The sequence below is a fragment of the Schistocerca cancellata genome, chromosome 1, assembly GCF_023864275.1.
Source record: "Schistocerca cancellata isolate TAMUIC-IGC-003103 chromosome 1, iqSchCanc2.1, whole genome shotgun sequence".
NCBI classification, from domain to species: Eukaryota; Metazoa; Arthropoda; class Insecta; order Orthoptera; family Acrididae; genus Schistocerca; species Schistocerca cancellata.
This window is the reverse complement of record NC_064626.1, coordinates 504,563,903-504,591,385: the sequence shown is the minus strand read 5'-3', so window position 1 is coordinate 504,591,385 and position 27,483 is coordinate 504,563,903. Positions and strand designations below refer to the sequence as shown.

The 27,483-nt window shown below is 43.8% G+C and overlaps 1 protein-coding gene and 1 pseudogene across 1 annotated transcript in view; both read right to left on the bottom strand.

Moving 5' to 3' along the window:
• Window positions 1-24,413, bottom strand: part of LOC126186457 (uncharacterized) — a 58,693-nt gene extending 34,280 nt beyond the window's left edge. Inside the window, exons 1-2 of the mRNA XM_049928214.1 lie at window positions 24,177-24,413; window positions 15,257-15,409 (exon numbers count right to left, since the gene is read on the bottom strand). Of these exons, the coding sequence (XP_049784171.1) occupies window positions 15,257-15,409; window positions 24,177-24,413 (390 nt within the window). The remainder of the gene's footprint in view (window positions 1-15,256; window positions 15,410-24,176) is intronic.
• Window positions 5,812-5,929, bottom strand: LOC126095238 (5S ribosomal RNA; annotated as a pseudogene).
• Window positions 24,414-27,483: the final 3,070 nt, after the last annotated feature.

Sequence of the window (27,483 nt, the reverse complement as noted above, 5' to 3'; positions counted from 1 at the left end):
TTTAGGCTAATCGGCACGTGAACTGTTTACAAACTTAGCCGTTTCGCAAACGCCTTCATTCTTTGCCCGAAAGCGAATGATCACGCTCTTTTGGACGGAAGACAATCGCTTCGTTTCTGGATTACGACAACGACTCGCTTTTCCCTGCGTCTCCCGACATGGCTTATATATCTTCCACTGCTAGTGGCGCCATCTGTCGTCTGTGATTGGTTATTGCATGTTGACGGCGAACATAGACGGTAGTCACGTTAATATGACTGGACTGTGTACCGTAAACTAGACCTGTGACAATTCACAAACATTTAGGAGTATCGAACTATTCATGACCTCCTACTTCAAGAGTAAAGTAAGGTGTGAAACTGAAGCGTAGTAACTCGACTCTTTTTATAATTTGAGATAACGTGAAATCTTCGAACCCACGCTGTATTTTGAAACCCACAGAACACTATAATTTTTAATTTTAATTTATTTTCAAGGGATAAGTTTTTCAGTATGCATAAATGGAAAGCGATATTTTTTGGAGGTAGAAAAATGTAAGTACCTTGGTAATAAGCGAAACGGGTAGTCTGTACATTAATTAAAGGAGCACACTGCATAGTTTTCGCTCATAGGCGGGAACAACATATAGCATCGTGTCAGAGGATGTCGTGGGAGGCGTAGTCTTGGAGTTGAAGGGAGAGGCGAAGCCGGAACATGAATGGAAGGTGTCCAAGCGGAAGCGCTCTGCAGGACATAGAGATTTTTCTAGGACATGGCCTTTGGAGGACATCTGGTTTCCAGAATATGTAAGACGCAACCAATGTTCGATGTCCCTCAGCCGAGAGGATGGACTCGTCCATCGGATGGAGGATGGAAGAAAAATAGCGTGGCACAAATTAATACAGCGTTAACGTAATAAAAATGGCCGGAAAGATATTTCGTGCACTTTAATATAGGCAGCGTAACTTATGTCACCCTGTCAGGGAGCCTATCGCAAGATGCGTGAAATGTTTTCCAGGCCAGTTTTATTTTGCCTAGCCTATACGATCGATGGTGAGATAAAGTATGAATAAATCCGCCATAACATCGTGATGAAGTTAAAGATCCAACGTAGGTGTTACTTACGCCTAAATTTGCATCAGTGACAGTATGTTTAGCGAAGTCACAAGGGTTGGCCGCGACAGCAAGTAGCCGGCCGCTGTAGTCGAGCGGTTCTAGGCGCTTCAGTCCGGAATCACGCGGCTGCTACGGTCGCAGGTTCGAGTCCTGCCTCGGGCATGGATGTGTGTGCTGTCCTTAGGTTAGTTAGGTTTAAGTAGTTCTATGTCTAGGGGACTGATGACCTCAGATGTTAAGTTCCATAGTGCTTAGAGCCATTTTTGATAACAAGTAGTGATAGTCGCTTACGCGAGGGACTGTGACCAGTTAGAGACTGATTTGCTGACAGAAGAGTTCGCTTCTCCTGAGACCAAATGCCTAGAGTGGTTGCGCAATGGTTAGAACATTGGACTCGTATCCGGAAGGACGGCGGTTCAAATCCGCCTCCGACCATCCAGATCCAGGTTTTCCTTGATGTCCCTAAATCGCTCCAGGCAAATGCCGGGATGGCTCCTTTGAAAGAGCACAGCCGATTTCCTTGCCCATCCTTAACAAAACAGTCCGAGCTTGAGCTCCGTCTCTAATGATCACGTTGTTGATGGGACGTCAAGCTCTAAGCTTCCTATGTTCCAGATCAAGTAAGTAAGCCTGTATCATGGTAGCTTGCGTTTCTTCCTTTTCTCAGTGTGACTGCTATAGAGCTGTGACCAGAAGGTTGCGGTACAGCGCGGCTTGTGAATGCGTAATATTAGTCTTGTGAAGCGAATTTTCTTCTGATAGGCACCATATCCTGAATCCCGTACACTTTTATTTAAAGACCCGCTTTGCAGCTCCGTATTTTTGTGAGCGTAAATGGACGCTGGCTTCTGTTTAGATTACATGCCCCATGGCTTCCGTAAAAAATGCGGGGAATGCGCGTTCTAACTTTATGGTTCTCCGTGACAGCTCTTTGCAATGTGGTGCCTAGCACAGACTACGTATGACCTGTAAGCTATGAGAAGCAAGGGTATTAAACATCACACCTCGATAATGTACAGTAGTAGAAGTCAGTATAAAGACAGGATTCCACGACAATAATAGTACGATGACTGAAGCATACATGTACCGAATTTACTATGAAAGTAGTATATACATGTAAGACGGAATTACATAGTTTCTTTCGTAGAAAAAGTAACAAAATATGGCGTTTGCATTTCCTGGATGGAAATTGGCATAAAGGAACTCACTATCCTGTTGTGTTATAGCACTGTCAGTACTTTTTCCACCCTCCGTTCGCCCAGTTAGCTCGAAAATTCTCTAAAGCGCTGATTTAGTTAGGGTTTGTAGTTCTTGCAGTAAAATTGTCGCCCACTCTTCTCGTATCGCTCTTTTCAGTTCACACACGACCTCAGATTGCGTTCCATTGTTTGCAAGTACTCCCCAAAGGTTTTTCGTGGGTTTCAGATCCACGCTACGTGCAGGCCAGAGCAAGACATCGATATCTTTACCTTCGAGCCACTCTTTGGTTGCAGGAGAACCCTACACAGATGCATTATCTTGCTGAAACATTAGACTTTCGCACCCTTGGTTCTCATACATTCTTATCAATTCTGTCTCTAGAATTTCAGTATGCATTTGAGAATTCATTCTAGTGTTTAATCAAGCAGTGCATGGTTGACCTTTAGTATTGAAGGCAGCCCAAATCATAACACTTCCACCACCAACATTTCTGCTCGTTCTTACCTGCTGCTCCGTTCTCAGATCATGTCAATTATATTGAAATCCATCTCGCTCATCTAAATTACACTTCTTCTCGTCACTGGAGATCGCTTTATCTAATTCTGAAGTCAACAGTCTAGCCTGTTTATGTTTGCGTGTCGGAGCGGCTTTCTGCAGCTGTTTGTTGTATGCAAGATTTTTGTCATGTGATAAAATTTATCGTACACGTATGGCAGTTACTGGCAGCTGTATATCAGCAACAAGTTGAAAAGAATAACTGCAGTACGTGTCATCTTCAGGCCCCTATGGACTCTATGTATAGAGCATCAGATACATCGATGCATGCATAACTGGAGCCATCAGTATCTAGATTCCCAGAATTTTTTGTGGAGTGTGTACTTCGAAGATTTGACGACAACGGGTTGCATCTATGTATCTGATCTCTGTACATAGAGAGCATAGGGGCCTGAAAATGGCATTAATGACATGCCGAAACCGGCCATATAATAAAGTAACTTGTGAAAACATACGGCTGTTGGCGACTTTTCTTTGGTAAATATCTGACCGGTCGCTGTCCTGAATCCACAGTGGAACAACAATGTCCTGAAGATGGGGGACAGTTAGATGCCCGAAATATTGAATCACATTGATTTTAGGATCCGACAGCAAACACGATTAGACTTTCCAAAAAAATCACTGCAAAATTATTTGTGAAGAACTGCGAATTTATCACCAATTACAGACTGCGGACTGATACGAGTACATTCGTGAACGCGCTTTAACTATTGTAGTACATGACAAATTATTTCTTTTATAAGGGACCATGTTTGCATTCAGTACATAGAAAGAAGCCATGAACTATTCCCTGTGAAGTAACTCAAAAACGTAATTTCAAAACGCGAACTTTTATGTAAAGATCTGATAGAAGTGGCTAAACGGGAAATGTGGTTGCTAAGCAAAGTGCGACTGTTTAGGTCTCAAAACATTGCTCCTCTAACAAGCTGTAATAACTATATATAACTCTTTTCTTTTTTGGTCCAGATGGGTCAGAGTACACAACTGCAGTAATTACCTAGAAACAAATTACTGCACCAGTTGCAAATCTACCGACTGATTATAATTAAAGTACAACTACCCACAGATATCCAGTTTGGGGTGTAATTACCGTATGACAGCGAAACTTGGTAGATATGCATTAATGTGGAGCCTATTTACACGGCAGAAAATATTAGTTCCAATTTCGGCCGCCAAGCGCAAATCTGGCGCTGTGCACTGTTTGTACCACGGTATGGCATCCACGCTGTCGTTTGACAAGCCATAATGAGACTAAAGAGAAATTGAAAAGAGAGAGACCGCGTGCTATTAGTGAAACTGTTTTATGTGAACGGCAGCAATTACAGAGCTGCGTGAGAGAGTATGCCGACTGACACATCTGAGGAGAGGCCCGATGTCATTAAATGGTTTAAAGAAGGTGATAATGAAATTCCAAAACGCGAGGTTGCTGAGGCATCTGGAAGAGGAAGGTATCCTGTCTCGACGGAAGTTATTGACGAGGCTGCTGTCACTTTCACTGACCATGCAGCACGAGCACCCGAGTAGTGATAGTACTCGCGCAGTGTCATGAGCGTTGTCCATTCCATGGTCAACTGTACGGAAAGTATTGCACTCTATTTTACACTGGTACCCGCACAAGATCCAGATGGTGCAGCAGCTGTAGCATCTGGATCCACGGCAACGTTCTGAATTTGCTCTTCGGTTTCTGGCACTGATCAAAGTTGATGATATGTGGCCAGGCAATATTCTGTGGAGTGACGAGACACATTTTACATTACAGGGTGTAGTGAATACAAAGAACTGCCAAATTTGGGGTACTGTTAAATCAAGTGTTGTTCACGAAGAGCTACTGCACTTGCCGTATGTGGCTGTGTGTTGTGGATTCTCAAGCACCTTTTTTTCTCCGTCCGTTCTTCTTTGAATAGGATACACCCAGAGGGTCTGTCAAGTGTACCGTGACGTGTGCACGTTACCGAGACCTCCTTGTACAGCATGTGATTCCTGCTTTGGAAGAGCCCAGCTGTGTGGGAACCACTGTTTTCATGCAAGATGGGGCAACGCCTCACGTCGCTCGCACAGTGAAAGATCTGCTTAATGCAAACTTCCACAAACGCGTTACCTCCAGAGGTTTTTCAGATGCTTGGCGTGCAAGATCGCCTGATCTAAATCCATGTGATTTTTGGCTCTTGGGATATCTAAAAGAAAGTGTTCACCGGGGACATGTTCGGTCTTTACCTGATGTGAAGGCCAGTATTCAGGAAAACGTTGCTCAGATTCCATTGGAACTGCTGCGAGCAACTGTTAGTCACCCCGTTTTACGGGCACAGCATTTCGTTGACGTCTCCGGTGCTGATACTGAACAAATCGTGTAAACGGCGGTTAACAATAAAATGAACGTTATGCCTTTCCCATCTGTCTGAGCTTTTCTACCCACATTCCTTTCTTAACCTATTACATATGGAAATATTTATATACATCTCCCTTGCACACAGCGCAAAATTTGCAACTTTTGGCAAAAACTCGAAGTAATTTTCTTACAGTGTCAATTGGTTGCACATTAACGCATTAGAATGTCTACCAAGTTTCGTTGCCATAGGATAATTACAGCCCACACTGTACCTCTGTGAGCAGCTGCAGTTTAGTTATATCCACCCAGTATTTTGTAACACCACACCGGTTTCACCCATCAAGGACATTTTCAATTCGTCACGAGCCTAGCGTTGTGGTGTTATAAAATAATTTGTTTCCAAGCATATTATTCAATGACTTTGTATGTTGAAGCACTCCGTCATCAGGCCATAAGTGACCCATCGGGACCATCCGACCGCCGTGTCATCCTCAGATGAGGATGTGGATAGGAGGGGCATGTGGTCAGCACACCGCTCTCCCGGTCGTTATGATGGTTTTCTTTGACCGGAGCCGCTACTATTCGGTCCAGTAGCTCCTCAGTTGGTATCACGAGGCTGAGTACACTCCGAAAAATGGCAACAGTGCATGGCGGTCCGGATGGTCACCCATCCAAGTGCCGGCCACGCCCGACAGCGCTTAACTTCGGTGATCAGACGGGAACCGGTGTATCCACAGCGGCAAGGCCGTTGCCCTTGCATGTTGAAGAAATACCATTATTTTATTTCCCCTTAATAATAGCAATCAGAACACACGTTGGTAGTTTAGATGATGGCGACCCGTTTTTCTGATGTAACAAACCCCTTTACTCGTCCGATTACCAATAAGTCAAAGTGAACAGTTTAAAAAGTAATTATAATAACTACGCACCCATACTGCAGACGATTCTAAAATAAATTATAACACTGAAGTTTCTATGTTACTGCGACTTAGAATTCAAGACATATTATTTAAAATTTGTCCTGATCGTGAGTGAGATTATGTAGGAATGCTGTAGGCAGTTTCAGTCACCCATATGTGATTTACTTTGCATCAGGACTGAAACATTCAACATTTGATTAGTAAAAAGCGTTCTGAGGACAGTTACCAATGGCATAAAATATTGGTAATATTTATTACCCACTTAGCAGAACTTAACAACTGGCTGACTAAAGCTCCCCAAAGGGCAGTTCCACAAATCTACCTACGAGAAAGGTCTTAACTTCATGCTCCTTCTACGCCGTTAAATCGTTAAACTCTGGGTCGGTCGTGCAACACGACTTTAACACTCAGAAACATCATAACTGCCATATCACCATTGCTCCTGCTTATCGCACCATTGACACTCTCGAAATTTCATAACTTCACTCTATAGAAACTACTGCTTGTCAACCGCAATTACTTGCAGTGATACTGACAACTAAAGTAGCATCTGCTACATCAAGGTGAACAAAGTGCAAAGCGCGTCTACCTAATAAGCTTTATGGGCATCTATGGTATCCAAAACGCTCTGAGTTATCATAGCAATGTATGTAGAAACCAATGAATGGTGATCCAGTGACTTATACAATTTCAACAAGTAAAACGAATCTTTGAGAGATAAATGAAAGTAGGTAATTTAGTCTTAATTATTCAAATTAAAAAAATTACAGGATATAGAATAATTTTCAAAGGAGGGAAATTTGTAGGATATTTTCATATGCATCAAACGAATCTTGGACGCATCAGTCGTGTGAGTGGAGCATTGCAGTTGTGAAAAATGCGTTTCCCTGCTTAGAACAGCACCTATCCTGTTAAACGAAAATACTCAACCAAAACTATTTCATGGATATGAGAATTTGGCTTTCCTTTCAGTACGATCAAAGGTATGGTCGCTAAAGCCACCACATAATCTCACTACGCTTTGCAGGTGGAAGAATAAAGTACGGATTGTGCGCTTCCCTCGATTTTCTCCATTTGTTGGGGTGGGGATTACCTCATATATATCCGATTGAAAGTAATCTGAATGTAATGCAGAATTGGCCACTATATCAATGTTCCGCAACCTTTTATTAATCACGATACACCCAGACGGACCTGGATTCAACACGTCGCACCAAAATGTCTGTCTCCTCAAAATCGTAATTATGTTTGTTATGTCGGAGATAACTGGCTGTTTCTGTTGACTGACAAGCAAAATACATCCAAGGGCACTTCTAAAATTTTTCATTTCAATGTCTGTTTTCAATTCTGCCAGTTCCTTTTGTAAGCCTAAACCTAAATTATAATCCACGGATGGGTTGCGAACCCAGTCAAAATCTTCAACACTTCCTCCAAAATATTTTTTGAAATTCTGCTGCAAGAGTATCAAATGATCTTTAGGCAAGTCCATCAAACTCTTATTATAGTCAGTTACGAACAACTCACTCAATTCAGTTTCAATTTTCTGTGTCCACAAATTTATCTTATTAACCGATCCTTGAATATTATCCATACTAGTCAGAATGTTTTTGTTTCTGCCTTTTATTTTTCTGTTTCATTCATGTAAATGTACGAAAATATCGGAAAGCTATGCCAGCTTAGATATCCATTCATCAACTGCATATAAGTTCGCAGTCATGCCTCTCAGTAGTTAAAAACGCAAGTACCTCATCTCTTAAGTTCAGACATGCTTGTTAACACTTTATGTCGAGATACCCATCGTATTTTCGTATGTAGCAGAAGTGTAAAGTGCTGAGATCCAATTTATTGACATAAAACGTTAAAAAGTCGCATATTTACGGGCCGCTATTTAATGAAGTGCACGGTTGGACTGCTTCGTCCATCACAGTTTTTGGACAGTAAAATTCCTGAACTGGACTGTCCTGCCCAGCGTTCTGACCTGAGCCCCATGGATCAGCTGCGGAATGAGCGAAGAGTGTCGAGTTCACTCTAGAACCCAGCTTCCAACGTTAATACTTTGGCTCTTGAGGAAGAATCGGTTATCATTCCTCTACAGGCACCTCGTTGAAAGTGTCCCCAGCAGAATTCAAACCGTTACAAAAGCGAAGGGTGGATCCCTCCCATATTAAAGTCCAGTAATAGATTTCATCAAATAGTGTATGCGTCCGATGGTGGATAGCCAATGTTTCGTGCTGAAGTCAACTCAGTAGTACCAACTTTTTCATTTGAGGAAAGAACGCTCTTTAATCTCCTGTGTCAGTAAGTGGATTCTTTCTCCCACTATTGTTACCAGCAGACGAAGTTTACCCATGAAGCCTTGATACATGATTCTAGAAATACGGACTGTAGATACACCTAACAGATTTTAAGGTGTCTGTAGTTATTTGAAGTTTGTAGCGTTCGGTATGACAGATGAGTGACATAATAATCTCAGACGCCTTGGTTCATAGAATGGTACTAGAGATGTCAGGCAAGAGTTGTTTAGAAGAGAGAGATGCTGTCATATTTATGTCCAATTAGAGCAGTTACTGACCAGAACTGCTGGAGCCTTGATGGAGGCAACGGCGTCGTTGAGCACGTGCAGCTCTGCGGAGACGCTGAGCATGAGAACGACAAAGCAGACGTCGAGGTAGAGCGACGCTTCGACCACGGTGATCATGGCGAGAGCCTGGAAGGCGTAGAGGATCTGGTGACTCGGTGAGGAGCGCAGGCCCGCCGGTACCCACATGGGCATCGGGAGGCGCCGCGCAGAAGAGCCGGCGCCCACCAGCGGGTCCAGGAGCCACAGCGTCGTCGGTACAACCACCATCACCTGCAAGCCATCCGTGGTTCATCAGTGTACCTTTCCTTTACTTCTGCTCGACCACTTTGCAATTCACACTTACGTGTTAGCCAGAGGACTCACAGGACAGCTTTAAGCCTACTTCTCCACCGTTCCACTCACGAATAGCATGTGGGGAAAAAGAACTTGCAATTTGCGATTGCTGATTTATTTTGTTACGATTGTCTCCCCCGCCTGCCCCCCCCCCTCCCCCCGACCCTATGTAGGTGGGAGTTAAGAAAATATTTTCGCATTCTGAAGAGAAGATTGGTTATTGAAATTTGGTGACAACATTTCGCTGCGACGATAAACGTCTTGGTTTTAATAACTGCCACTCGAACTCGAGTATCGTACCTGTGACACTATATTTCATATTTCGAGGTAACAAAAACAAGCTACATTTCTTTGATCTTTTTCGATGTCCTTGGTCAATCCTCTCAGGTAACAATCCCAAACGGTGCAACAATACTCCAGAAGAGGATGGACAAGAGTAGTGAAGGCAATTTCTTAATAGATACCTTGTCAATAAAACGCTGTTTCTGGTTCTCCCGCCCCACAACATATATTGTATGATAACTTAAGTAGTACGTAATTGTAATCCCTGGATATTTATTTGAATAGACAATCTTTAAATTTTTGTGATGTGTCGTGTAATTGAAATTTAAGGGTTTTTTTTAGCACTTGACGACCTCATCTTTATGCTCAATTGCCACTTTTCTCACCACACAGTTATTTTATATAAGTCATTCTGCAATTTGTTTTGATCCTCTGGTGATGCAACTGCGACGATACTCCATAGAAACACAATTCGAGTAGAAGCCGCTTGCAAGATACGGCGTCAAAACAGGAACTCTAAAACTATGGAATCAACTTGAGATTCCCTGTCGATAGCACTCATTACTCTGCATGAATAAAGTGCCAACTGACTTTCACAAGAACTGTATTTTTTGAATCCGTGATGGTTATGTGTGAACACATCGTTTTCTTTGAGGTATTTTATAAAGTTCCAAAACACTACTACAAACCGATATTAACGATATGGGCCTTTAATTCAGCGTATTACATCTATTTCCTCTCTTGTGCATTGGTGTCATCTGTGCAACTTTCCAGTCCTTAGGTGTGGATCTTCCGTCCAACGAACGATTATATACGACTTTTAGCAACTGAGCTACTTCTTCAAAACACCCCGAAAGAAATGTAATTGGTACAGTGTGTACCGGAAGACTTGTCATAATTAAGTGGCTCAAATTGCTTCGCTACTTCTAAATTACTCACATTTGCAGCTATTCTTGATTCGAATCCTGCAATATTTTACTACATATTCTTTGGAGAAGGAATAAACCGTGATTAATAGCCCTGTTTTAGTGGCGCTGTGCTCGGAAACATTATTGTTGATAATGTGCATTGATAGTCTCTTGCCGCTGATGTACTTTGCATACGATGAGAATCTTTTTCGATTTTATGTAAGATTTCAAGAGGTATTACCTTGGGGAAACGAACGAAAGCATCTTGCATTGAGGTCTGTGCTAAGTTTCGAGGTTTTGTAAACCCTCACCAATGTTTGAAATATTGTGTTCTCTTAAATCTGGAATGTAGCTACACTTTCCGTCAATAATTAAGAATCAAGTTGATTATAATTTGATGAACAAGCAGTATTTATTTATTTATTCATAAGCTCGTATATCCTCCCCAGATTTTGGTCATCATACGCTTTTATCATACCTTACAGTTGTAGTATATGCAAATACTCGTATACTCATACGTTCATACGAGATAAGTGAAAACAATACATGATAAAATCTAAACGACTTATGCTATAATAACTATCTTATCTATTCATGAGACCTATCACACAAAACCGGAATTTACTTAATAGAATAGCGGATCCGCCCTGGAAGCCGCACGTACTAGCATGTCGCTTCTGGGATGCGGGGAGACGAATCGGTCGCGAATCGAATCCACCTGGTGGACTAACGACGAGGGCTGGTGCACAGTCCAGCCTATATGTGGCTTTTAGGAGGTTTTCCGCATCCGAATGGGCCTCTGTTAGACTATTTGCACTTGCTGTCTGTGGAGGGACTGAAGTTAAATCACGCATTAAGAAATTTCTAATATAGACTTCATCATGGTTTTTCTTAACTCAGCCAGTAAATGTCTATCGTAAAAGCAAGTTTGGGGGAACCATAAGAAAGCGCAATGCGACAAATAAGTTTTTTAATGTCGTTCCCCATAGCCACAAATTTATCAAAAGATAATTCAATTTTCCACCTTGGCTGTATTACGATCACAGTCATTTATCTCATACGATCAACTGATTTTGGCGTTGTACTATTTTCAGGTGTGTACTCACAGTCTTATGATTTTACATCATTACCTGTGTGTGAGTGTATATATTATGCTTTGAGGTGATAAAGTCATGGGATATCGACATGCACAAATACAAATGGTGGTAGTATCACGCACACAAGGTTTAGAACGGCAGCGCATTGGCGGAGCTTCCATTTCAGCTCAAGTGATTCGTGTGAAAAGGTTTCCGATCCACTACATGTCAAGAGTGCCCCGAGGACACCAAATTTCGGGCGTAACTTCTCATCACATACAACGCAGTGACTGACGGCCTTCACTTAAGGACCGAGAGCAGCGGCGTTTACGTAAATTTGTTAGTGCTAATAGACAAGCAAAATGCGAGAAATAACTGCAGAAATCAATGTAGAACGTACGACGGACGTATCAGTTAGGACAGTGTGACAAAATGTGGCATTAATGGGCTATGGCAGCAGATGACCGACGCGAGTGCCTTTGCTAACAGCACGACATCGCCTGCAGCGCCTCTCCTGGGCTCGTGACCATATCGATTGGCCCCTGGACAACTGTAAAGCCGCGGTCTGGTCAGATGAGTCCCGATTTCAGTTGGTAAGAGCTGACGGTGGGGTTCTAGTGTAATGCAGACCCTACGAAGCCATAAATCCAAGGTTCAGATATCCTTGAAACTGTACCTTAAACAGTTCCTACTTAGTCAATATTCATGATACAATACACCAGTGGGGGGCAATACAGAATAATGTAGCAACCGTTGAAATATAAGCTCGAAGCTATTCACACAGAAATTTAATTATATTCCCTTTATTTTATGTTGCGTTTGTTTGATTATATTTTCAATATTCTGCTTTGTCTCTATATCAGTGTTAACAATAGTTTTTATTAACATGCTGTATTTCATTGCATTGTATGTTAACCAGGGGCCTAGAAACAACGGAGAGGCTCCGTCCCCGCCGCAGCCGCAGTGGTCCACAACCCCACGATGACTACCGCAGTCCACTTCACCCCTCCGCCGCCCACACCGAACCACTCTTTCAGGGCTATTGTGCGGTTCGGCCCCCGGTGTATCTCCCCCCCTTCTCCCCTCCCCCTCCCCTCCACCCCCAGGGAATGTCTCACACAAGGCGAGTGTAACCCCTATGTTTTCGTGGTAGAGTAATGGTGGTGTACGCGTACGTGGAGAACTTGTTTGCACAGCAATCGCCGACATAATGTAGTTGAGGCGGAATAAGGGAAACCAGCCCGCATTCTCCGAGCAGATGGAAAACCGCCTAAAAACCATCCACAGACTGGCCGGCTCACCGGACCTCGACACAAGTCTGCCGGGCGGATTCGTGCTGGGGACCAGGCGCTCCTTCCCAATCCGGAAAGCCGTGCGTTACACCGCAACTATTGATAATACTGACACTGAAACCAAGCAGAATCTTGAAAATATAATCAAACAAAAGCAACATAAAGTAAAAGGAGTGCAATTAAAGATATGTGTGAATAACATCCAGCTTATGTAGCAATTGTTGTTACATTATTCTGTATTGCTCCCACTGGTGTGGGGGGCCATGACAACAATCGACTGTATAGCTTCTATTAATTACATTTTATTTGTAGCTATCACTCTCTGGTATGAAGAAAAAGCTGTTTGTTGGTCTTCTATCTTGTTCTTCTGCTATATTGACGTTGTTTTGATGTTCAGAGCATTCACTTAATCTTACAGAGTGAAAATTGAGCAACTGATTTTTAGGATTACAATGTGCAATCATATACGTTTTGGTAGTTTACAATTGTTTGCAGATCGCAGTCTAGTTGTCTGCATTCCTCTCTACATGGAAACGGAGACAACTGAAAACGACATGATCAACTTAACCTTCCTCTCCACATTCACAGACTTAAGTATTACTGCATCCCAATCGACATAAACCGTTTGGGTCGTGGACTATGACCTGTTGATAGGTGCACCATACGTCGACTAGGGTCAAAGACGCACTTACTGAGCCTGTTCTTAATGCTTGGAAATATGCTGTACAGCCGCCTTGCAGTGCGTCTAATATTCCAATCAGACTGTATTCGTCTAACCTCCAGGCATTTACGTGTCTATTATTAAAAATATAACCTCCTGTGATATTAATCGTATTGTTCTCGCCCTAACCACTATAATGCTGCTCTGCAACCTACTACGATAGTTATCAGACATATCCCGAGAGTTATCAGTAAACCAGAGATAGGTGTAGAAACAATATCCACCCCATCTAACAGATGTAAAAGAGGATAACTACTAAAACCCCAGAACAATGGACCAATTATCGAGTCCTTGGATCAGCCCCTGATACCGTTTCTAACTACTTTACACTGTCGTACAAGCTATTGAACGCCATGTGAACGTAAGGTGGTACGGTACTTAGCTTTAAATTGTACCTCTGCGTCAGGTCTGCTTACCAGGGGACGGACCCTATGATTGTAGGTCACCGCTGACTGCAGGCGTGTGCCTGAAGACGGTGCCCACAGTGATCCAGGAGGAGGTGCTGTCATCTTGGCCAACTCATACTGCATCATGCATCGATGTAACGCGGCGTCGGTACCTGTATAATGAACACCTTGTCAGACTGTGCCCCTGCATAACGTGGCTGGTGAGACCTACCCAATGTCGAGCCCAGGCTCCCTTCGGACTGTATTCCTGAGTGTCCCTGATGGCGGGGAGTTGGTATATTGACATTGTATGTTTACAACTCGTATTAATGTGGCTTCTCGTACCATGTCTGATTAGGAAAGATCGATGACACTTGCATGTTTCCTTCGCTGCACATCACATCCTGCCTGGAGACGCCTGTTACCCTTAGGAACGCAAACATGAGCATGACGGAGAATTTTAGACTGTTTTATCGGTGATCGGTGTGTGGTTTGCCAACGGGCGACATCGTGTCTCCAGACGGAACTCTGAAACCAGTAACTCACACGTGTGGCCCGGCACCGCAATCGACAGCCCTTTCCAGGGAGGTACTCGTGTTGGTGAGATCCCTATCACAACAATGGACGACTCACTGTTGAGAAAGTTCACCTGTTACCTACCCTGTATCTCTTTCTCTACTGTAAAAAGCCCGATGCCCATGATGCCACGCCATAGGATGAGATAGATGGCGATCGTTTTATGGATAAACATCTTATGGTTTCTCAGAGGACTTCGTTGTGACCACAATGAGCCTGAAATTTTTGTGGTAATGACTATGGGACTAAACTGCTGAGGTCATCTGTCCCTAGACTTACGCACTACTTAATCTACCTTAAACTAACTTACGCCTAGGACAACACACACACCCATGCCCGAGGGTAGACTCGAACCTCCGACGGGGGTGGGGGGTGGGGGGGGGAGAGAGGGGAGCCGCGCGAACCGTGACAAGACAGTGAGCCTGAGAGACTAGAAAATCTCACACGTTCACGTGACATGACACGTCAAATGAATGCTCCAGTGCTTACATACCTTCATCTGTCACTTCGTCACTTCATCATTAGTGGTAGAAAAATCCATCTCACTGCATTTGACGAATCAGTTGCTGAGAGTGCTTTAGCGAAATCGCTCTTGCACATCTAATGCTAACAAGAACGGCTGTTTTCCTAGCTTGTGGACACTAGGAACTGGGTAATCGGCCAGCTTTAAGATACTCGCCAATTGGTCTGAGAAGGGACTACATCATGGTTGAACCTTGAATATTAGGTATACATAGTGCATGGCCTGGCACCTCAAACACTAGCCCCAGCTATACTCTGATCCCATGACAGGAAGCCGCTTACTTAATATATATTCTGCGGCAACTCCGTGTATTACAAGGTTGGGGGATCTCTATCCACAACATGGGGAATACCCAGGGGAGTGGGCATCCGCCCAGTTGCGAGATGTGCTCCCCTAACATGGCCGACTCATCGGGTTTGTCCCCGCGAAAGATATCAATACTAGAACGACAGGGTGGCTCAGGGACGTGTGTCACTACTGACCTGCATGTAGACCACGATGCGGCGGATGTGTCGCCGGTAGCGGGCCCGAGTGTCGCCGGGACCGCCTCCGCTTCTCACGAAGCGACGTCTACAGTCCGCCAACAGCAGCGCCAGCCGCTGCATCCGCTCCTGCTGCCACAGGAAGGCTGCAACCTGGTGGCACAAGGCGCAATGTGTCCACCCAGCTGAACTGCTAGCAAGCTGTATTTTATTTGTATACACTGAGCTGACAAAAGCCATGGGATACCTCCCAGTGTCTTGTCGGAACTCCTTTTGCCCGGCGTAGTGCAGTAACTCGACGTGGCGTGGACTCAAATAGTCGTTGGAAATCCCCTGCAGAAATACTAAGACATACTGCCTCTATAGCCATCCATAATAGGGAAAATGTTGCCGGTACTGGATTTTGTGCACGAACTGACCTCTCGGTTATGTCCCATAAATGTTCAATGGGATTCATGTGGGGCGATCTGGGTGGCCAAAACATTTACTCGAATTGCGCAGAATATTCTTCAAATCAACCGTAAACAGTTGTGGCCCAGTGGCATGGCGCATTGTCAACCAACGTAGTCTACCGTTTTTTGGGAACATGAACTCCATGAATGGCTGCCAATGGTCTCCAACGAGCCGAACGTAACCATTTCCAGTCAATGACCGATTTAGATGGACCAGAAAACACTGTCCATTCCATGTAAACACAGCCTACACCATTACACCATTATGAATCCATCATCAGTTTGCACAGTGCCTTGTTGACATACTGGGTCCATGGCTTGGTGTGCTCTGTACCACACTCGAACCCTACCGTCAGCTGGAATTGGTACTCATCTGACCAGATCACAGACTTCCAGTCGTCTAGGGTGCAACCGATATGGTCACGAGACCAGGAGAGGCGCTGCACGTGATTTCGTGCCATTAGCAACCGCACTTGTGTTGGTCGTCTGCTGCCATAACCCGTTAACGCCAAATTTCACAGTTCGTCGTATGTTCCACATTGATTTCTGCGTTTATGTCGCGTAGTAATGCTTGTCTGTTGGCACTGACAACTCTACGCAAACGCCACAGCTCTCGGCCTTAAGTGAAGGCCGTCGGCCACTGCGTTGTCCGTGGTAGGAGGTAGTGCCTGAAACATGGTATTCTCGGCACCACCTTGACACTGTGGATCTCGGAATATCGGATTCTCTAACGATTTCCGAAATGGAATGCCCCATGCATCTAGCTCCAACTACTACTCTGCGTTCGTAGTCTGTTAATTTCCCTCGTGCAACCATAATCATGTCGGAAAGCTTTTCACAAGAATCACTTGAGTACAGATGACGGCTTTGCCAGTGCACTGCCCTTATATACCTCGTGTACGTGATACTACCGTATGTGCATGTCGCTATCCCATGACTTTTGCATCTCAATGTATTCCTGCCACTATATAAAACATAAAAGAGCAACTGTTCTAAAATTAGAGAGAAACTCCGCCTTATGCAAGACACGGTTTGTTTATTTTCGCTCTACTCAAACAAGTTCCGTCAGTTTTTGTGCTATCTTGAGTGGTATTTTGTTTATTAATCTGTATTACAATCATTGTTGACAAACTGGGTCCAAGGCTTAGTGGGGTCTGTACCACACTAGAACCCTACAATCAGTTGGAATTGGTACTCATCTGACCAGATCACGGATTTCTTAAGTAATAGAACCCAGTACGTTGTCCTCGATGGTGAGTGTTCATCGGAGGTCAGGGTATCATCTGGAGTGCCCCAGGGAAGTGTGGTAGGTCCGCTGTTGTTTTCTATCTACATAAATGATCTTTTGGATAGGGTGGATAGCAATGTGCGGCTGTTTGCTGATGATGCTGTGGTGTACGGGAAGGTGTCGTCGTTGAGTGACTGTAGGAGGATACAAGATGACTTGGACAGGATTTTTGATTGGTGTAAAGAATGGCAGCTAACTCTAAATATAGATAAATATAAATTAATGCAGATGAATAGGATAAAGAATCCCATAATGTTTGAATACTCCATTAGTAGTGTAGCGCTTGACACAGTCACGTCGATTAAATATTTGGGCGTAACACTGCAGAGCGATATGAAGTGGGACAAGCGTGTAATGGCAGTTGTGGGGAAGGCGGATAGTCGTCTTCGGCTCATTGGTAGAATTCTGGGAAGATGTGGTTCATCTGTAAAGGAGACCGCTTATAAAACACTAATACGACCTATTCTTGAGTACTGCTCGAGCGTTTGGGATCCCTATCAGGTCGGATTGAGGGAGGACATAGAAGCAATTCAGAGGCGGGCTGCTAGATTTGTTACTGGTAGGTTTGATCAACACGCGTGTGTTACGGAAATGCTTCAGGAACTCGGGTGGGAGACTCTAGAGGAAAGGAGGCGTTCTTTTCGTGAATCGCTACTGAGGAAATTTAGAGAACCAGCATTTAAGGCTGACTGCAGTACAATTTTCCTGCCGCCAACGTACATTTCGCGGAAAGACCACAAAGATAAGATAAAAGATATTAGGGCTCGTACAGAGGCATATAGGCAGTAATTTTTCCCTCGTTCTGTTTGGGACTGGAACAGGGAGAGAAGATGCTAGTTGTGGTCCGAAGTATCCTCCGCCACGCACCGTATGGTGGATTGCGGGGTATGTACGTAGATGTAGATGTAGATTATGAGATGATAACAACTTGTCAGGCTATATAGATTTCGGCTTGCTGAAATTTAATTTTATAAAGGTGTGACAATCATGTGTTAATCTTTGCGACGTTTACACTGCCTGACAAAAAAGTCAAGCCGCCGGAAGGCACAGCCTAATGGTAAAGTGACTGAGTACGCATACACATAACCGCCGGGTATGCAGTGATTAGAGGTACCATTCTCTTTGACAGGCAGAACGATCACGAGAGTGCACCAGTGTTTCTCGCGTTTGGTGCTGGCCTGGTAGGGCATTATTGGGCGTGAACAGCATCAGATCTTGAGTAGTCAGTATGAGGGAGACAGAGTTGCCACCTACTCGTGTGAGACGGTTTCCTCAGTTCCTGGCAGACTTCGCAAGCAGCCTCGTTGAGGGCCTCCATTTAGTGGCCTGCTCGAAACGTCCCCCACCCCCCAGCCCCCCCATGAACCATGGACCTTGCCGTTGGTGGGGAGGCTTGCGTGCCTCAGCGATACAGATAGCCGTACCGTAGGTACAACCACAACGGAGGGCTATCTGTTGAGAGGCCAGACAAACGTGTGGTTCCTGAAGAGAGGCAGCAGCCTTTTCAGTAGTTGCAAGGGCAACAGTCTGGATGATTGACTGATCTGGCCTTGTAACAATAACCAAAACGGCCTTGCTGTGCTGGTACTGCGAACGGCTGAAAGCAAGGGGAAACTACGGCCGTAATTTTTCCCGAGGGCATGCAGCTTTACTGTATGATTAAATGATGATGGCGTCCTCTTGGGTAAAATATTCCGGAGGTAAAATAGTCCCCCATTCGGATCTCCGGGCGGGGACTACTCAAGAGGATGTCGTTATCAGGAGAAAGAAAACTGGCGTTCTACGGATCGGAGCGTGGAATGTCAGATCCCTTAATCGGGCAGTAGGTTAGAAAATTTAAAAAGGGAAATGGATAGGTTAAAGTTAGATATAGTGGGAATTAGTGAAGTTCGGTGGCAGGAGGAACAAGACTTCTGGTCAGGTGACTACAAGGTTATAAACACAAAGTCAAATCGGGGTAATGCAGGAGTAGGTTTAATAATGAATAGGAAAATAGGAACGTGGGTAAGCTACTACAAACAGCATAGTGAACGCATTATTGTGGCCAAGATAGATACGAAGCCCACACCTACTACAGTAGTACAAGTTTATATGCCAACTACCTCTGCAGATGACGAAGAAATTGAAGAAATGTATGAAGAAATAAAAGAAATTACTCAGATAGTGAAGGGAGACGAAAATTTAATAGTCATGGGTGACTGAAATTCGATTGTAGGAAAAGGGAGAGAAGGAAACGTAGTCGGTGAATATGGATTGCGGCTAAGAAATGAAAGAGGAAGCCGCCTGGTAGAATTTTGCACAGAGCACAACTTAATCATAGCTAACACTTGGTTTAAGAATCATGATAGAAGGTTGTATACATGGAAGAACTCTGGAGATACTAAAAGGTATCAGATAGATTATATAATGGTAAGACAGAGATTTAAGAACCAGATTTTAAATTGTAAGACATTTCCAGGGACAGATGTGGACTCTGACCACAATCTATTGGTTATGATCTGTAGATTAAAACTGAAGAAACTGCAAAAAGGTGGGAATTTAAGGAGATGGGACCTGGATAAACTGACTAAACCAGAGGTTGTACAGAGTTTCAGGGAGAGCATAAGGGAACAATTGACAGGAATGTGGGAAAGAAATACAGTAGAAGAAGAATGGGTAGCTTTGAGGGTTGAAGTAGTGAAGGCAGCAGAGGATCAAGTAGGTAAAAAGACGAGGGCTAGTAGAAATCCTTGGGTAACAGAAAAAATATTGAATTTAATTGATGAAAGGAGAAAATATAAAAATGCAGTAAATGAAGTAGGCAAAAAGGAATACAAACGTCTCAAAAATGAGATCGACAGGAAATGCAAAATGGCTAAGCAGGGATGGCTAGAGGACAAATGTAAGGATGTAGAGGCTTATCTCAATAGGGGTAAGATAGATACTGCCTACAGGAAAATTAAAGAGACCTTTGGAGATAAGAGAACAACTTGTATGAACATCAAGAGCTCAGATGGAAACCCAGTTCTAAGCAAAGAAGGGAAAGCAGAAAGGTGGAAGGAGTATATAAAGGGTCTATACCAGGGCGATGTACTTGAGGACAATATTATGGAAATGGAAGAGGATGTAGGTGGAGATGAAATGGGAGATACGATACTGCGTGAAGAGTTTGACAGAGCACTGAAAGACCTGAGTCGAAACAAGGCTCCCGGAGTAGACAACATTCCATTGGAACTACTGACGGCCTTGGGAGAGCCAGTCCTGACAAAACTCCACCATCTGGTGAGCAAAATGTATGAAACAGGCGAAATACCCGCATACTTCAAGAAGAATATAATAATTCCAATCCCAAAGAAAGCAGGTGTTGACAGATGTGAAAATTACCGAACAATCAGTTTAATAAGCCACAGCTGCAAAAAAGATCAGTTTGGATTCCATAGAAATACTGGAACACGTGAGGCAGTACGTACCTTACGACTTATCTTAGAAGAAAGATTAAACCTACGTTTCTAGCGTTTGTAGACTCAGAGAAAGCTTTTGACAATGTTGACTGGAATACTCTCTAATTCTAAAGGTGGCAGGGGTAAAATACAGGGAGCGAAAGGCTATTTACAATTTGTACAGAAACCAGATGGCAGTTATAAGAGTCGAGGGACATGAAAGGGAAGCAGTGGTTGGGAAGGGAGTAAGTCAGTGCTGTAGCCTCTCCCCAATGTTATTCAATCTGTATATTGAGCAAGCAGTAAAGGAAACAAAAGAAAAATTCGGAGTAGGTATTAAAATCCATGGAGAAGAAATAAAAACTTTGAGGTTCGCCGATGACATTGTAATTCTGTCAGAGACAGCAAAGGACTTGGAAGAGCAGTTGAACGGAATGGATGGTGTCTTGAAGGGAGGATATAAGATGAACATCAAGAAAAGCAAAACGAGGATAATGGAATGTAGTCGAATTAAGTCGGGTGATGTTGGGGGTATTAGATTAGGAAATGAGACACTTAAAGTAGTAAAGGAGTTTTGCTGTTTGGGGAGCAAGTAGAGAGGATATAAAATGTAGACTGGCAATGGCAAGGAAAGCGTTTCTGAAGAAGAGAAATTTGTTAACATCGAGTATAGATTTAAGTGTCAGGAAGTCATTTCTGAAAGTATTTGTATGGAGTGTAGCCATGTATGGAAGCGAAACATGGACGGTAAATAGTTTGGACAAGAAGAGAATAGAAGCTTTCGAAATGTGGTGCTACAGAAGAATGCTGAAGATTAGATGGGTAGATCACGTAACTAATGAGGAAGTATTGAATAGGATTGGGGAGAAGAGACGTTTGTGGCACAACTTGACCAGAAGAAGGGATCGGTTGGTAGGACATGTTCTGAGGCATCAAGGGATCACCAATTTAGTATTGGAGGGCAGCGTGGAGGGTAAAAATCGTAGGGGGGAGACCAAGAGATGAATACACTAAGCAGATTCAGAAGGATGTAGGTTGCAGTAGGTACTGGGAGATGAAGAAGCTTGCACAGGATAGGGTAGCATGGAGAGCTGCATCAAACCAGTCTCAGGACTGAAGACCACAACAACAACAACGAAACGTTCAGTATCCAGATTTCGGGGGCATTCAGATGTGACTGTGGCCTGATGATGAACTGCATGGACACGTGCATGCAGGCATACGCGTCCGCACGGTTACGGTCGACAACGTCACCACCACAACAGAGGATCGCCGTGTAGTGCACCAACCACATCTTAACCACTTCAAGTCTGCGTCGCGCTTCCGAGAACAAGTAACCGACTTTCTGCAATCTAGTGTGTCATCCCATACTATTGGCCAGGAACTAGGAGCAGCCAGATTACGGAATAATCACCACAGGACAGACAGCTACGTTTCGAATGGCGGTGTGACCGGGAAGCTTGGCCTACTGATGAATGGCACCGAACTGTGTTCAATAATAATTCGCATTTCTGCACAATCCCGGATGATCATCGTCAGGGAGTATACTAGCGACCTGGGAAGAGATCCCATTCTTCCAATATTTTGGAGAGGCATTCCTGGCATCATTCTGTCTCGAGACATCGGATATGACTCTAGATCACGGCTGGTAGCGACTGACGGAACATTCACGTCGCAACAGTAAGTCAAGGACATACTGCGTCCCCATGTGTTACGTTTCGTGCGGCAGTGCCGTAATGCCATTTTACATAGTGAAAATGGTCGTCAACACGTGGCATGTGTCTCTGTGAACTGTTTGCGTGATTTCTGAGGTGCTTCCGTGGCCAGCGAGATCCAGAGACATGTGCCTATGGAACATGTGTGGGGCCAACTGGGATGTCAACTGCGTCCCACTGCCAGTACTCAGGAGATCATAGGCCGTTTGAAACAGCTGTAGGAGAGCTTGCCTCAAAATAGGATACAAGGGCTATGTGACTCCCTTCCCAACTGAATCAGTGTATGCACCCGGGCCAGAACGAGTAAGTCATACTGATAAGTGGGTTCATAGTGTTAAGTTCTTTGTAAATTTGACTTGATTGCGTAATCATTGAAATGACAACACATGATGTTTCATTTCGTTTCTGGTCTCCTCTTGTCAGACTGACACATATTACACAAGTGAGTCATGAAACGTCATTTTTATGTTGTATTGCAAGTTAGTGCTACAATAATGATTGGAATATACGTTAACTATACAGATACTCACCTGACCTACTCATACAGTGCAACGCGCAAAGCTCTAACTCGCGATACTCGGAGGTGAGCCAAACCTGGATCGTATCAGTCCGATTTGTGTTTTAGGGCTCGTATCCGCCCGACGGATTAACGACTGTGGGCAGGTACGCCGATCAATCTGTGTATGGTTTATAAGCGGTTACCCAGGCTTCTTCTAGGCAAATGCTGGGTTGGTCCCCAAATTTCGTATCACAGGATATAACACACACAAGGAGTTAAAACACGATACTACACAGATCGAAGTTTACACGATCCACAGACAGATGGCGAACACGACTTCCCTCCCTTAGATTAGCCTCTTGACTGTGGCTTCAGGAAGGCCACCTGGCTACACTGTTAAATAATGAAATAAAATTTGCCAAATTCTGAAAAAAGTAGAGCCGTACTAGACGGCATAAATATTAGGCAAAAGAAAGATACGGTTACTTACACACCTGACACTGATTTTGTGCAGGTAGTTTTATATGTACCACATCCTAGTATTATACAGCCTCTTATTTCAGACTGAAAATCGTTAAAAACGTGATAACATATAGCGCCATATCAAGCTGGTGAATCCGTGTAGCTTTGTCAATAGATTCATTACGAAGAACTAATCGAGTTTGCGCACAGTGCTTAGAAGATTATGTGGCACAGAAACTTCCGCTTGTCACCTCACTCTCACATGAATTAAATCACGGGTCGATAATGGACCTTAGTGATTTGGCAATGGATCGAGAACATATACCATTTCCAAGAGTCCTTATTTTGATAGCGTTCTCAAGCTTCTTTAATTCAAATAAGAGTAAAGTCGAAGAAGTGAAACAGCGGTAATAAGGGGGAGGGGGCGGGGGTTTAGGGAGGATTTCGATTATAATGTTTCCCCAGTCGCAGTCAAATGGGTGAAAGTCTCTTTTAATCACTCTATTTATGCAACAAGATTATTATTTAGTTATTATTTAGATTGCTTTCTTTCTCATTCCGTGTCATATCTGAACGGAAGCCGTAATGTACTTCCTGATGAAAGAGTGCGAAAATGAAACAATTAAGTTCGCCGGTCATCTGAGGTCAAACAAAAAAAAAAAAAATGGTTCAAATGGCTCTGAGCACTATGGGACTTAACTGCTGAGGTCATCAGTCCCCTAGAACTTAGAACTACTTAAACCTAACTAACCTAAGGACATCACACACATCCATGCCCGAGGCAGGATTCGAACCTGCGACCGTAGCGGTCGCGCGGTTCCAGACTGTAGCGCCTAGAACCGCTCGGCCACTCCGGCCGGCTGAGGTCAAACATTGCAGTAAAATGGGGCCCATGTAAAGGCACATTAAGGTCTCCAGTAAGTCTTTCACCGCTGGAAAAAATGTGTAGAGCGAGGCTGACACCAAGTCTTGTGGTAGCAGATCGACTTCTCGATGTGGTAATTGATACTTTATGACTACATCTCATTACTGCAAGCCCGACCTCGGCAGTACCGCCTTCTCTTACAAAGTCGACTGCTGCCTACCTTCACGGTCATGGCGACACCGGTGACACAGACGAAGACTTCGACGGCGAGCTCCTCGAGCTTAGCTGCCGGCGCCACCCACAGCTTGGAAGCGGCCATGGCGGGCACGGACGCGTTCACCACGAGCAGCAGCAGCGCCCTCCACGTCAGTGACCAGGACGTCGACGGCGCCTGGAGCCCCAGCAGCCGCAGCGCGGCCGCCACCGGCCCCAGCAGCTCGCCCAGGTCGTCGCTCATCTCTCCTGGGCCCCTGAGCGCAGGTCACAGTTAGCTTCGCTTCACTTACTTGCGTTCCATCTCATTTTATTGCGGACTCTTTCTGGATCAGTTTCTTTTTATTTTATTTTATATCTCTCATCCGCAAGTCGTGACAGCAAGGGGGCCTGTGGTAGGGCTTCATCTTTTTCAGTCAATAATAATATAATAATATTAATAACATTAGGAGTGGAGCAAACAGAATCCCAATTAGAAATCTTTGGGGGGGGGGGGGGGCGGGGGGAATTTCCACTTTCCATATTCGCCCAATGACCCAAGGTAACTTCCCGAAACTCTTGGTCGAACTGGGTTATTGAAACATTTTCATTTCTGAGACAACGACGTCCATCGTCCCAGAGAAAAAGGAAAATTTCGTGATGTATGTTTATGTACACAGAGGCAACAAAATTCATGGGATAGCGATATGTACATATATAGTGTAGCTAAGCTTTTTAGGTTTTTATGTTGGTAACGCCACGTAGCACTTGTAACATCCACGTGATAAATTTTTGGCTACAGTGCGACGAGAGGAAATTATGCCTGTAACAGTTATAAACATTTTCTATTCGACATATGAAAAAATGTAATTAGACGTATCGATGTGTATCATACAAAGACAATGATAATTGTAAATTCCTTTTATGATCTGTGTTTGTCTTCCTTTGTTTTTTTACCTTTTGTTGGATGGCTTTTGTAGGTTCAGCATGCAAGACGCATATCAAACTGAGGTCTGTTAAGAAATTGTAATTATTTGTTAATTGTTACTTGGAAATAGAGTTCATTATTATTATAAATATGAGTGAATAATTATTTGTAACTTTAATTCCTCTCTCAGTAAGCATTATCTGTGTTAATTATTTCTTTCCGCTGCAACGAGCGCAGCCATTGATGATAGCGATTTGTCTGTGTTTTCCTTAGAAACAAAGCAAATGTTTGCTTGATGAAGTCTAAATAGTGCACAATACGAAAGTATATTTTATAGCGTTTAATACGCATTTCAAATATTTACTTATTTGCTCTAACAATAGAAAGTCTCTATCAATTGTCTGCCGCAATCTTAATAATTACCTCAGCGGCAAATTCAAATTACGCAACTCTGCAGACAGAAATGCCGAACGTGATACAAATGTGTAAAAATAAATGTGCACCGGTGGTCCCGAACTCATTTGAATGAAAATAATTCGAATCAGATTGGTTCTTTAAAAATAGTGCTCATAGCACGATCGTTATAACAAATTTTTCTAGCTAATGTATGGAGCCGAAATTAATTGCGCACGAGTTGCGAAGAAAATTGTTTCAGGTAACATACGTCAGTGTTGTGCGCGGCTGATATTCGGTGGTTTTAATGATCATTTTGCTGAAGATAACTGCTTTCATCTTAATCAATAGCTGTATAGAATCTGTGTATGAACTGTGATTTAGTGACACTTACACAACTTACAGACAACACTTTAACACGACGTTAACTTGGAGTTCTTTAGCAACTTGATCAAATCTTTAGCCGGGACAAAAATTTATTTAGTAATTACTCAATGTAATAAAATAAGATTATTTTCATTTACAAATTAGTTAAATACCAAACCACTGAATAACACAGCGAACGCCACACACTCTCTATTAAAATCGCTGACTGCGCTGTGTGCAGTCTGTGGCTGGTTGGACTCGTTGTTGGAAGTTATTCGCCAGTGTAGTGTTGGGCAGTTGGATGCAAACAGCCCGTAGCATTGGGCAGTTGGAGGTGAGCCGGTAGCAGTGGTGGATGTGGGGAGAGAGATGCCAGAGTTTTGAGATGTTAATATGAGCGGACGATCTGGACGTGTGAAAAAGGAAATCTGTTAAACTGGAAGCCGGCCAGAGTGGCCGAGCGGTTCTCGGCGCTACAGTCTGGAACCGCGCTACCGCTACGGTCGCAGGTTCGAATCCTGCCTCGGGCATGGATGTGTGTGCTTTCCTTACGTTAGTTAGGTTTAAGTAGTTCTAAGTTCTAGGGGACTGATGACCTCAGAAGTTAAGTCCCATAGTGCTCAGAGCCATTTGAACCATTTGTTAAACTGGATGTCAAGCATTTATATATGTATTATTATGACTTTTGAACATCATTGAGGTAAATAAATTATTTGTTCTCTATCAAAATCTTTCATTTGCTAACTATATGCCTATCAGTAGTTAGTGCCTTCAGTAGTTAGAATCTTTCATTTATCTGGCAGTATTGGCGCTCGCTGTATTGCAGTAGTTCGAGCAACAAAGATTTTTGTGAGGTAAATGATTCATGAAGGGTATAGGTTATTGTTAGTCAGGGCTATTCTTTTGTAGGGATTATTAAAAGTCAGATTGCGTTGCGCTAAAAGATTGTGTGTCACTTTAGAAATGATCAGAATAAATAAAGAGAAGACAGTCTCAGTACGTTCAGTTTCACTCTGGTGTTCGACAATCAGGTAACGTAGAAGTCTTACCAGCACAGTCATTTTTTACATTCAAAGGGGAAGTTTCAATAGATAGCGATAGCATCGCGTATACGAGGCATAAAAGGGCAGTGCATCGGTGGAGCTGTCATTTGTACTCAGGTGATTCAAGTGAAAAGATTTCTGACGTGATTATGGCCGCACGAAGGGAAGTAACAGTCTTTTAACGCGGAATGGTAGTTGGAGCTAGACTCATGGGACATTCCATTTCGGAAATCGTTAGCGAATTCAGTACTCTGAGATCTACAGTGTCAAGAGTGCGCCGACAGTACCAAATTTCAGGCATTACCTCTCATCGTGGACAACACACTGGCTGGCCGTCTTAACGGCAGAGAGCAGCGGCGTTTGCGTAGACATGTCAGTGCTAACAGACAATCAACATTGAATGAAATAGCGTAGAAATCAATGTGGGACGTCGAACGTTTCCGTCAGGACAGTGCGGCGAAATTTGGCGGCAGTGGGCTATGGCGGTAGAAGACCGAAGCGAGTGCTTCAGCTAACAGCCCGACGTCGCCTGCAGCGCCTCTCCTGGGCTCGCGACCATATCGGTTCGAGTGTGCGAGACCCCGACGACGCCATGAACCCAAGTT